The sequence below is a fragment of the Eubalaena glacialis genome, chromosome 1, assembly GCF_028564815.1.
Source record: "Eubalaena glacialis isolate mEubGla1 chromosome 1, mEubGla1.1.hap2.+ XY, whole genome shotgun sequence".
Lineage (NCBI taxonomy): Eukaryota > Metazoa > Chordata > Mammalia > Artiodactyla > Balaenidae > Eubalaena > Eubalaena glacialis.
In genome coordinates, this window is record NC_083716.1 from 39,760,069 (window position 1) to 39,773,706 (window position 13,638).

A 13,638-nucleotide genomic window follows, 5' to 3' on the forward strand; every position below is an offset into this window, starting at 1 on the left:
GGTATCTGTTGTTTTTATTTTACCTTGATTTTATTTTGGAGAACTATCCTTCCCTCTTTGGGTATGGTCTTGTTAAATATCCCCTCAATGGAAGGGATAGGTATATGAGCTGAGCTAGGTCAGTCAGATGTTGTCTTTTATTTTTACATTTTTTTATTGTATTTTTAAAGCCTTTATTGAATTTGTTACAATATTGCTTCTGTTTTATGTTTTGGTGTTTTGGCCGTGAGGCATGTGGGATCTTAGCTCCCCAACCAGGGATTGAACCCGCACCCCCGGAATTGGAAGGTGAAGTCTTAACCACTGGACCTCCAGGGAAGTTCCCAGATGCTGTCTTTTAGGAACTGAATCCAGAATGGAGCAACATAAAGACCTAAGGTAGTTGGAGAGCATCCATCTTGATGACAAAGCCCTGAAGAGATGGCTTAATAGCTCCTGCCACATAGACCCTCAGAGCTGATCTCTGGCCTTCCTGAGCCTGCATCTTCAACTTCTTCTGCTGCCTTCTGGTGAATTTTCTTCTCTTTTTCCCCAGCTGCCTTAAGTTAGCTAGATTTGGTCTCAGAATTCTTGGTGTCAGGCAACAAACATATTTGCACGAAAAGAAAAAAAAACTTGTCTAATACCATAATTTAACCTGTTCCCCTCTGTTGTAGCAGAGAGGTAGCTAAGACACGTTACTAAATGCCCTATCTGAAAGCACTTTAATATTTCCATTGGAACTTTGGGGCTCGTCTCTTTTAAAACTCTGTGTGGAATTCAGCAGCCGATGTGGTCTTCTTCAAATTGCTTCCTGGATAGCTTGGATTTACTAGGAAAAAAGGAGGACTTTGGTCTATTTATTTCTCTCTTTGTCTTTTGTGGGCCATTGCTTAACTTCATGCTGTTATACAGTGTACATTCTCTGAGATGAGCTAAAACATTTTATTTTCCTCATTACAGAAATGCTACATGGCTATCATAGAAAATGTCAAGAATCAGAAAGATGAAAACAAAACTCACCCATGATCTTATCACCAGATAATTGCTTCTTAACATTTTTTGCTGTATTTTCTTACAGTCTTTATGATCACACCCATATAAATAATATATACTTGACAAAAAAGGGATCATAATGTTTTGCAAACTTAATTTAATGACATGAAAAAATTATTAAATATTATTTCCTTCAATATAATTTTTAATGTTGCATACACTCTTCCCTTTTGTATACTCATTATTCACATTCTTAGTTCATCTAAAACTTTGCATTCTTTTTATACATGAGAATCTAAAAGTTTACTTTTCTGTTCTGAAATTATTGTAAATATTGCCTAGTGGGGCCCATAGCCCACACTAATGTCCAGCGTACATTATCACTTCCTCTTGAGCACTGGTTGAGTGGCCAGGGGCAAATAAAGCAGGTGCTCTTTTGTTTGTGATCCAGGTTGGAGCTTTGCACAGACCTTGATGTGCTGGAAGAGTTGTGTTGAAATCTGAAATGACCTTCAGCCTGGCAGGCCTTCTGCAACTCAGTACCTCACTATCAGGCTGTCCCAGGGGAGAGTTCGCTAACAAGTCATTTGTTATCAATACACTTTAATCTCTTCCATGTACCAAACCCACAAAGCTGTGCTCATGGGAACTCTTGCTCTCCTGGACGTGACTGTGAAAATCTCTCCTCAGTAGGTTTCAGAAAGTGCTAAGAAGTCCCAGCCAAGCAATGTTCCAGAGGAAGGGGAACAAGATTCTGGACCATCATTTGCTTTACCAGGATACACAAGTTCTTCTGAGTAGTTGAATCGGGTAAGAATGCCTGTATTATCTTGGAGAGGGAGGGAGGGATCTTGAATCACCCCATTGTCTCAGAGATCTTGATGAAACCTCATTTTCTTAGCTTTGGAAACCCATTTTGCCAAAATATTACTTTTTACTGTCACAGTCTTGAAAAATGGGGGACCTCAGGGTGGTAAAGATCTAGCAAGTGGCTTGTTATTGTGTCATTAGAGCCTCACCGTTGACCTTGCAGGATTATGCTAGATTAAGCGGGAACTATTTAAAAATGTACAGTCCTTTAAAATGTAATCATTGGTTCAGCTCTCCAAGGTACATTTGCCTTCTGAAGGGAGATATAAGTCATTTGCTTTCATGTTTAAATTCAGATTCTAATCATTTATGAGAAATAGTGCTAATGGTTTCAAAAAGAATGGTAATATGCTGGTGGTAATTCTGGCAACTAAATAGAGTGGTGAAATACACAAGGTACGTGGTTGTAATCCAAGAGGTGGAAACGCTAATGTTAAATCAAGTGCCATTGTTGACTTGTGTAAAAGGCCAGTGGTGGCAATTAGTTCAGCAGAGCAAAACCAGCAAAAAACCCCCCAAACAAACAAAAAAACACACACACACATGCATACACATATATTTCATATCATGTCTGTTACATAGGCTCATACCACATAGCCACATTTACATACGTGATCTGCATGTACACTCTTTGGGGTTGAAGGGTCCATCTGTCAGTCATCCATTTTTAATAGCCTTATTTGTGCAAAAGCTATCTCAGCTGGCAGGAAGGCTCATAGAAACCAAAGCTTTGGGCAAGAACTAGGTCTACAGGGTTTGAAGTTTGCTACTGAAACAATAGCTAATGACTAGTAAACCTCTTTGACTCATTGAAGTTTCAGAGGCATATCTTACGTGTGCTTTCTGACTCAGGGCTGATAGTGAAAGTTGTTTTGCCCTAAGTTTGAAGCTGTCCCTTCCGATGGTGGTGAAGGTGATCATGCTGGTGGTAAATGGTTGAGGAACACCTGCTAACAAAAAACTAGGAAATAGGGAAGATGTTCCAGGCTCTTGGTCCTCTCCCAGTTCAGCCCTACCTCTGAAGTGTTTGCTGCCAGACTGATTTTTAACCTTTAGTCTGTGGATTGCAAAATAAGATGACTACAAAGACCGGATAGATAAGGCCCGCTGGGTAGAGGCAGCGGCAGGTTGGAGAAGGGCTGCCCCATCTAAAGGGAATAGCAGCTACTAAGTTTTACAGAACTCTAGGTGCATGGGAATGCTGTCTCCATGTTGCCATATTTTATGAAATATTTTGAAAGAAAACCTGAAGTTTCATATTTGCAAAAGTAGATTCTATTTTTACAGATAAATTGTAAGCTCTATCTTTTATCTTGTTGACTAAGTCAAATCGAAATGAAAAATTGGGCCATACTAAACACATCTGTTTGTGGCCAATTTACAGCTCTTGGGGGTAGCAGCATCTTAGCCACATATTACCCATTTGCGGGGCAAGTCTTGGGACCACAATCCCATCTCACTGCTCAAGCTTCCTTAAGGTTAAGAAAATGGACTCTAAAGTTCCCACCTGTGATTCGTGATTCTTTAATACAAACTCATATAAACTCCCTTTAATGCTAGTGAGGAGCACAGAGTCTTTGCTATTTTAGAACCTAATGATAAATGCTAACTTTCTGAACGCTTATCCCATTCCATGAATCAAACTATTACTGTGTCATCTTATTTTTATAAAACCTCTATGAGATAGGTACTAAAATTATCATCATTGTCACATCCCTATTTACAGATGGGGAAACTGAGGCTCAGTGTTGGGGATGATTTTCCAGGGTCACCTAGTAAGTGGCAGAAATGAGATTTGAACTCCGGCACCAGACTTCAGAATCCAATTTTTAACCATCATATTATGCTTTCTCCTGCTACATTATGTGAGTTTTTAGCTTCTATAGTCCCTCTGAGTTATGATGAATTCTACTCCTAAAATATCTTAAGGAATCTGTAAGGACATTTTCTGCTTTTGTAGCACACAAGGGCCATTATCTTTATCCTCGTACTTCAACACGGCGTTTGCAAAACGTGTGGGATTCTTCTGATCACTGAAGAGGGAAATTTTACAAATGCCTGGCTTGAGATCAGAGATGCCAATCTCCTTTTCCAGGCCATTTTCTATTCAGGTAGTAATTGAAAGTTAGAACAGGAAGTTTAAAGGCCAAAGGTCCGTTTCACCTCCTTGTGGACAAGATACCTAATCCATGGCCGCAAAGTAAAGCCCTAACCCCAGCCAGCTTTCTCACAAGTACAAGCCGTGTGGGTACATCAGTTATCCCTGTTGACAGAAATGCTCCAGTCTAGACCCATGTACAGAGAGCATCACCGCCATAAATGAAAGCGGTATGATGTATCCAGGGAATACAAATAGGTTTTAGCTTAGCTGCCAACGCCAAATGATGGGTGGTGGCTTCCAGGATGAGCATTGTGCTGAGAAGCATTTGGAAACCCCATGTGAATTCATCAAGGAGTGCTGTAATTGCTTGGTCTTTTCTTCCACAGGCTTGGGATATGGACCTAGTGGCAAGTATGCCCTGTACTTGGCATTCCTGGTAGAGTCTATTCATATGAAAGAGCTAAGACATCTTAGCCTCGGACAGCTTGAAGCATGTGTATTTTAATTTGTTATTCTGTCTTTTTTCTGTCTCTTCCATAGTTGTTCTTCTGTCTCTGCTTTTCCTCAGGAGACATGGCCAAATGTACCTTTTCCACCTTAGAGGTATTTCTGATTTTCCTCTTTGTGATGATGACAGGGATCATGGTGGCTCTTCTCAGCCTGTTGTTCATCACCAGTGGGACCACTGTAAATCACACAGGCAAGTATCATGGGTTCTCTTGTATGCTATTCCTAGCCTGTAGGAAATTTCTTCATTTTGGGGGACACCAAGGCAAGAAACAGTGTCTGCTGATAATGCTGATAACAGGGCAGTTCAATGTGTACTTAAGCAGCCTGGGATGGTTATCTAACCTTTACCTTAGTTGCCCTTTATGCATTGATAGCAATTTTTATCAAGTTTAACTTTGGCCCCAAGTAACCAGTGCTGCATTCTGACATGCACTTACTTGTCTCACTTTTCCACTGATCTAAGTACAGCTCAGGATTCTTCAAGGTCCAGTAACGTGAGCTTTTACCCTGAGCCTCTTCTTTTCCTCTTTGCCTCCTTTCTGGCATCATCTTCTCTAGGGGGTGGGTGGGGGGCAAAAGGAGAAGGAAAGACCCACTGAATGTCAATTAGTCTGTGAAAGCTTTAGAGAAGGGGATCTTGAACTCAAATCCCATGAGGGTCAATCAAGTTCCATAAATGGGGTGGGGGGCGTGGCCCAGGGTGGGGACAGGTGTCTCTCTGGTGAAGAGGGTCCACAGGCCCTCCTGAGTGCCAGCTGTTTGTTGTCATGATGTCACATCGACTCAGCCCTTCTGAGTTTTCAAAAGAAGCTGGAAATTGGGGGAGGCGGTTTAGACATCTGGGGTTTTTTTTTTCCTGATTTTTTTTAAATGTTGGAAATTAACTTAGTTTTTGAAAACCACCTAGGCTAAATTTACAGGCAATATCGCGTCCATGGGAGCCTCTCCTTTGATGATAGGTTATATACCTGATAAACAGTAGGGAAGACAGTTGGGGACTGAATGCTTTCACCAAAGTAAAGGGAGGCCTGGCCGCAGGCCCAATGGAGAAGGAGAGGCAACATTGTTCACCTTGGTTTTCTCTTTTGTGGCCTCTTCTCTTTTCTAATGTATTCTCTACCTGTCCCCATGTTTTTTTGTTTTTTGTTTTTAAAGATTTATTTATTATTTATTTTATTTATTTTTGGTTGTGTTGGGTCTTCATTGTGGCACACGGGATCTTCATTGAGGCACACGGGATCTTCATTGAGGCATGCGGGATCTTTCGTTGCAGCGTGTGGGCTCTTCGTTGGGGTGCACGGGCTTCTCTCTAGTTGTGGAGTGCGGGTTTTCTCTCTCTAGTTGTGGTGCATGGGTTCCAAAGTGCTTGAGCTCTGTAGTTTGCGGCACACAGGCTCTAGCTGAGGCGTGTGAGCTCAGTAGTTGTGGCGCGTGGGCTTAGTTGTCCCGCGGCATATCGGATCTTAAGTACCTGACCAGGGATCGATCCCATGTCCCCTGCATTGTAATGCGGATTCCTTACTGCTGGACCACCAGGGAAGTCCCTGTCCCCATGTTTTGAATTCATTCCCTGCCGACCCAGAGGAACAGAGATCCTCTTTTCTGGGAGCGGGCCGAATGAGTTATAGACTGCTAGAAATGAAAGAATGCATAGGACTTACATAGTTTTCTCTCTTAAAATTAGAGAATCCAGAGCCTGAGGCTCAGGGAGGTAATTAATAATTACAGTCATTATTTTCATAGTAGAAGTTGCTATTTATTGAATGGTTACTTTGTGTCAAGCACTATGGTAAACATTCTATGTAAATTTCTCATTTAATCCTCACAAAGTCCCATAAAGGTAGGTGCTAGCCTTAGTACTGCTTTACAGATCTGAGACTCTGAGATCGAAAAGAATCCTTTGGCTATGTGACTAGATTTGGCGTTGGTTGGCACTACATTTCTACATTGGAACAAATGAGGCAATAGCAAAGGTGCCTGATTCCTTCCTTGCAATACTTGATGTCTTGTAGAAAACGTGGGCTTGAGGATGGGAAAACATTGAATTCTAACTACACTTAGAATGTGGATGAAAGAGCAGCAGATTCTGAGTTGGAGGATCTGGGTTAGGCACCTGATTCATCATATGCTCTCCATGAAATCTTGGTTAAGTCATTTCTCTGGGTTTCAGTTTTATTATACGTAAAATGGAAGAGATTGGATTATGTGATCTCTAAACTTTCTTGAGCTCCAAAATTCTGGAACCCAGAAGAAGTCTTCTGTTAATCTCTTGCCTAAGTACTTTCTGACCACTAATGCACTGTGACACTGACATGTGTTGCCTTGGCCACCCCTGGCTGTTGTCTGGGGTGGAAACAAACAAATAAAATATATAAGTAAGATGTCTAAATACGTAAAAAACAAAAAAACAAAAAACCAAAAAACCAAAGCTATATGCCAGCCATTGTTTTAAATTTTGAATATGTATTAACATATTTATTGTCAATCAACCCTCGGAAGTAGGGTATTATTATCTTCTTGTTATGAGAAAGTTATGTTACTTTTCTTCATAGATGAGAAAAGTTGAGGTAAAATAGGTTAAGTTATTTGTTCAGCTAGTAAATGATAGAGTTAGTTTTCAAACCTGGGCTGTTTCTGGCACCTGCTCTTTTAGTCTCTATCCCATTCTGCATCCTTTGATATTCGTGTGTGTGTGTGATGTTGATATAGAATATATGTATTAATATGCATACATATAGGTGACATGAGAATAATTAAAATAAAGCGGGACTATGTTAACTAGTGTACAATGATCTAGGTTGCATTAAGAATAAAAGATTTAGAAGGTCAAGGAGGATAAGAGCAGGGTAGAGACAGCTGGGGTGGCATCCTGAAGGTGAGGGGTTGAGCTGGATCTGGGTGTGATGGAAATAAACCTACTCTGAAGGGGTAGAGGAGACTGATTGATGGACCAGAAAGGAGTAAGGTCTCTGGATGGAGAGAGTGGTAGAAACAAATCCCCAGAGGCTGGATTTAGTGGGCTGTGTGCCAGGAACCTGAGACCTGATTTGTTTGGCTGGAATAGAAGTGCAGGGTGAGTGAATGAAGAGTGACAGGTTAGACAGGAACGGCTTGTGAGGAGAAGTTGAAGGACATTTGACAGAGAGCTTGACTGTTAGGCTGAAACATCTCCACTCCGTGAAAAAGATCCTCCTTGGGATTACGATATAAAACATGTTCCTGAGATGTTTCTCACCGTGTATCTTAGATGTAAGAGAATATACAAGGATTCATCCTTAGGAACCTGAATCTGTGTGTTCTAATTGATGCCGACAAGTGCATGGGCTGAAATGTTGTTTCTTAAATATCTTATTGTTTTTTGATTCAGGTTTTCCAACCACCCAGATCCCTCCAGCCACCCAGGGCCCCACAGTCATCCAGGCATCTCCAACACCCAGCACCCCAGAGCCTACTCTATTTCAGAACTTCAGTGGCTACCATATTGGTGTTGGGCGAGCTGACTGCACAGGCCAAGTAGCAGATATCATTTTGGTAGGTAAATTATGGGATCCTTGAGGAGACTGTGAAACAAGTAACTTTATTATTTTGCACCCTGTATTTATTCCTAAATATTATGTCATAATCTCCTTCTCACTTTTTATTGACTTCACTGTTGTCTAACATCACATGGATATTGTACTCTAAGGAAGAGGGGACATTTTATTTAACCACAACTCCCTTGTAAACTCAATTGGCCGTTTTTTGTGAATGGAAGTGGCAAGGCGGACGAACTCCAATACTACAGGGGATGGGCAGGTACCATAAATGGCCGAAGAAGGCCAGTGTAAGATGATGAATGTCTAGTAAATCCTCAGTTTTGGGGGGCAATAGAAAGTGGTGGTGACTGTGGCATAACTAGAAAGTTGCATGGCTTTAGCTGGTTGTTGCCATGCAAGAGTGTGGATCTAGGGCTGCCCTACCTTACAGTTTTTTCAAGAGAAGCCAGAATATTTATGGATTGAAGATCTGAGGATTTAAGTCTCTCCATTGGAAAATGGAAGCAACTCTAGTTAAAACTGGAAATCTAGTGTGGACCAACAGTGTGTTAGCCAAGTAAAACACTTCTCTGGATCAGGTGTGGTCTATGGGCCGCTGGCATGCAACTTCCAGGCTGTGATGGTAGACACACCTTTCTAGCCACCTTTCCCTAGGTAACCAGAGCAGGAGGTTGCCTGATGGGATTTTTCTCTCTCCTACCGAATAATCTTTAGATTCTAGGAATTATTCCCTGTTGTCTGTTCTGAAAAGTGACTCTGGAATGTAAACCTTAAATGACCACTCACATGAGAGGTAAAGCAAGCAGTAGAGGGACCATGCTGAAGACCTGGCTTTTATGGGCGGGCTTTATGACATGGTGAGAGAGGGGCTTTATGATAGGTGTGTTTGATTTGACTTGGCTGAGGGAGGGACAACATGATAAAAGCCAGGGTGAGGCACCCTCAATAAGGATTACTTAGTCATAAGGAAACCATTTTCTTCAGGAAAAAAAAAAAATCACATGCCAAACAACCAAAGTGAAGGGGCCTCCAGTCTTCAGGGTATTCCTGGGAATGTGGAATGATGGCTGGGGAACGATTTCTTCTGTAGTACCTTAGATAAGCTGGAGAAACGGTCCTGTTTCAAAGAACAGAAAAGCCATGAAAGGTCTCCAGCATCGTGATGGAATTCCTGAGTCACACCAGTTCCCTCCTTGCCCACAGGCCAGTGAATAGCTACTGCCAACCCAGCAACTACTTTGCCTTTTTCTGCACAGAAGGGTAAAGCCTGTTTTGTGATGTTGGCTTTACTCTTGAAAACACATATCTTGTCTCACTCGGAGCCACAGTGTCATGTGGATTGTATTTCTTTGCCTTTCCTAAGTAGTCTATTCTTGTATGGTTGTGCCTGGTTTCTGGTAACAACAGGGTGAGAAGGAGTGGTGCTGATTCTCTCTTCCTCTTTAGATGGGCTACAGCAAAACTGGCCAGAATGCACGAGGCATCCTCACGAGGTTGTACAGTCGTGCGTTCATCGTGGCGGAACCAGATGGGTCCAGTCGAGTAGTGTTTGTCAGCATTGAGATAGGCATGGTATCCCAACGACTCAGGCTGGAGGTAAGTGATTGAGGTGAGAAAGAGATGACGTGATTTAAAGGCAAAGTCTGCAGGTGAACGTGACAGTAACTAAGTTCTCCTGGTTTCACATCCAGTGAGTTTCTACTACCCTCAAGGTTATAAGCTCTTGACAATCCAGCAGATGATCGAATGAGGAGAATGAGCCTCATTCCATTCCAAGTCATCTTGGTCAAAACTTGCTTTCCATTCTGCTGATGGCTCACTGTCATTATTAATGCGAATTTTTTGCAAGCTTATTATGTCCCAGTGACTTTCACACACACTCTCTTGTAATCCTCCTTGTTAGAAGTCTGAGAGTGCCAATTAATCACTAATCCTCCCCTCAAGTTTTTAGACAATTAAGAATAGATGCAAGGAATTAAAGAGAATTAAAAAGCAACTCTGAAATGAGGTTGGCCGTAAATTGTTGAAGTTGGGTGAAAGGCACATGGGGGTTTCATTATACTGTTCTGATGATTTTTGTACATGTCTGAACTTTTCCATAATAAAATTTTAAAAGAATACAACATTAGCACTCTTAAACTCTAAACTGTATTGTAGAATATGGCAGGCTTTTCTATGATTTTTTCTGCCAATTTTGACCATGTAACCCACCTGTGGGGAAAGTTGAGCTTAGCAGAAAGGTGCATAGGAGGTCCTGGACAGGCAGCTTGTAAGTTGCAGAGAGGGGGTGGGGAGGGAGAGAGAAATAGTTATAGACACATGGACTTCCAGGTCTCTCTCTCTCAGCCAATTTCTAGACCCTGATCTGGTTATATTTTCTGCAGGGATCAGGTCACAGAAAGAAAGTGTATTCTTAGTATCTGCTCACATACTTACAAATGTGAGAAAGAGGAGAGTCTGGAACATCTAGAATAATGACCATTAAATGTCCATTATTCAGTGTCATGTTCTATCAACCTCACCAAGTAAACACTTGCTCCTCCTGTGGTGTGAAGGGGCCAGGGAGAGGGATGATGAGAGGGCCTAAAAGCATTTCTCTAATGTCACCCCCTCGTGAGGAGTAGAATGTAAGTCTCTCCCATCTATGGAAACATAAGGAGCAGAGGATTAAGTGCTTTCCCCACACCTACACTGACAACAAAACTGTGAGGTCGGCCTGTTGTTATCCCCATTTTGCAGGTAAGGAGACTGAGTCTTAGAGAAGGTTAAGTAACTTTCCCAAGTTCACACAGTTAGAAAAAGGTAGAGCTGGATTCTGAACACATATATGCCTGATACCAGAGCCTACATTCTTAAAAGTGAGGTCATTCTATTATCTTGGAGAGCATTGATCACCTGCTTTTTGCAAGACACTTTGTTAGGTACTTCAGGGGCACACAGCTAAGTGAGTCATAACCCATGTTCCTATGAGCTCAGTACCTAGTTGGGGGATTGGAGGAAGGACTGTACCAGAAATAGGCAAATAACTATAATTTACTGGAATAAAGGACAGTTATATATTAGTTATCTATTCATGAGTAATAAATAGCCCCCCAAATAGGGACTTAATTAATTTGTTGTTTTATCTCATAATTCTGTTGGTGAAGAATTCAGAACTGGCTTAGCTAGGTGGTTATGACTTAGGGTAGCTTGCAGTCAAGATGCTGGCAAAGGCTGCAGTCATCTGAAGGTTTGACTAGGGCTAAAAGATCCACTTCCAAGGTGATTCACTCATGTGGCTACTGACAGTTCCCCCACTGTCCATATCCTCATGACAGAGCAGCTGGCTTCCCTTATAGTGTGTAACTTAAAGGAAAGAGCAGGGATTTTCGCCCACTCAGTAGGTTGTCTTTTCGTTTTGTCAGTGGAAATATTTGCAAATGATATGACTGATAAGATGTGAATATCCAAAATATATAAACAGCTCATACAACTCAACAACAAAAAACCACAAACAACCTGATTAAAAAATGGTCTGAGGACCTGAATAGACATTTTGCCAAAGAGGACATGCAGATGGCCAACATGCACATCAAAAGATGCTCAACATCACTGATCATCAGGGAAATGCAAATCAAAACTACACTGTGATATTACCTCACACCTGTCAAAATGGCTATCATCAAAAAGAACACAAATAACAAACACTGGCGAGGATGTGGAGAAAAGGGAACCCACATACATATTGGGTGGAATGTAAATTTGTGTAGCCACTGTGGAAAATAGTATGGAGGTGTCTCAAAAAATTAAAAATAGAACTACCATATGACCCAGCAATTCCACTCCTGGGTATATATCTGAAAAAAATGAAAACACTAATATGAAAAGATATATGCACCCCCATGTTCATAGCAGTATTATTTACAGCTACCAAGATGTGGAAGCAACCTAGGTGTCCATCAATAGATGAATGGATAAAGAAGCTGTGGTGTATATACATATATACAGTGGAATACTACTCAGCCATAAAAAAGAATGAAATTTTGCCATTTGTAACAACATGGATGGATTTGGAAGGTATTATGCTAAGTGAAATAAGTCAGAAAGACAAATACTGTATGATATCACTTGTATGTGGAATCTAAAAAATAGAACAAACTAGTGAATATAACAAAAAACAGACTCACAGATATAGAGAACAAATTAGTGGTTACCAGTGGGGAGAGGGAAGAGGAGAGGGGTAATGTAGGGTTAGGGGATTAAGAGGTATAAATTATTATGTATAAAATAAGCTACAAGGATATATTGTACAACACAGGGAATATAGCCAATCTTTTATAATAACTATACATGGAGCATAACCTTTTAAAATTGTGAATCACCATATTGTATGCCTGTAACTTACGTAATATGGTACATCAACTATACTTTAATTTTAAAAAAAAAGAGCAGGGAAGAAACCACAGTGCCTTTCATAACCCAGGCTCAGAAGATGTACACCATCACTTTCACCCTGTTCTATCCTTAGAAGCAAGTCACCAAGTCTAGTTCACACTCACAGGTGGGAAAGTTATACTTCACCTCTTGAAGCCAGGGGTATTGAAGAATTTGTGGGCATACAGTACTTTAAAAGTACAACACAGGGATTCAGGAAATGGAAACTAGAGGAAAATTCAAAGTGGAGGTGACACTTGAATGGGGAGAATTTTAAATGGTTGACATGGGGAGGAAGAGCTATCAAATCGAGGGGACAACATGGACACAGAGAGGCACAAGGGAGAAATGTAGATGTATTTGAAGAGACAGAGATCAGTTCTATTAGGACACATGTAGGCATGTAATTGGAGATGTACCTGGAAGGTGTGTTGGTCATAATTTGTAGGGTCCTGGGATGCCAGGTTGTTTTTAATTCTGTGGGTGATGGGGATTCTTAGAAAACTTTTGCATGGAGGAGTGATGCAGACACAATTGTGCTTTAGGATGATTAATCAGACAGTGATGTTTGAGGTGGATTGTAATAGACTAGAGCTAGCGGTGAAGACACAAATTGACAGATCCCTTAAATTAACATCAAGGCTCTATTGATGAGGGTCCAGTTGGGAAAACAGTAATCACAATAGGCATTTCAAACAGGGGATTTAATATGGGGGAATTTTACAGGGTGTTAAAAGGCTGAAAGAACTAGAAAGGGAAACTGGCATTGCAGGAGGGATTTAAACTTTGCCTGGCCATTTCCCCTATACTATGTAATGCTGGCATAAAAGTTTTAAACCAATGGGACAGCAGTGAGACTATATGGTGGTAAAAAGTCAAATCAAATGCTAATGAGATTTGGGGATGAATTGACATAAAAGCTAACACTTGACATAGTTCCTGTGATGAGTCAGGTATTGGTCTAAGTGCTTCATATATATTAATTCATTTAATCCTCCAAACAACTGTATGAGGGAGGTACTATTATTATGTCATTTGACAGACTGGGAAACTGAGTTGCAGAGGACCAAGTAACTTGTCCAAGTGTACGCGGCTAGGAACTGGCAGAGGTGGAGTTCAAACATTGACATTTTCCTGCCAGAGCACGTGTTCATTACCATAGCACTATACTATTTTTCTGAGGAATCAAAAATGGTTCTGATTGGGAAATGGTGGGGTCATTAAGTAGAAATA

General features: G+C 41.1%; 1 protein-coding gene across 1 annotated transcript in view; it reads left to right on the forward strand.

The window, feature by feature from the left end:
- Window positions 1–4,519: 4,519 nt before the first annotated feature.
- The window catches only part of ASAH2 (N-acylsphingosine amidohydrolase 2), a 76,249-nt gene continuing 67,130 nt past the window's right edge, over window positions 4,520–13,638 (forward strand). Inside the window, exons 1-3 of the mRNA XM_061195609.1 lie at window positions 4,520–4,646; window positions 7,824–7,987; window positions 9,439–9,588. Of these exons, the coding sequence (XP_061051592.1) occupies window positions 4,520–4,646; window positions 7,824–7,987; window positions 9,439–9,588 (441 nt within the window). The remainder of the gene's footprint in view (window positions 4,647–7,823; window positions 7,988–9,438; window positions 9,589–13,638) is intronic.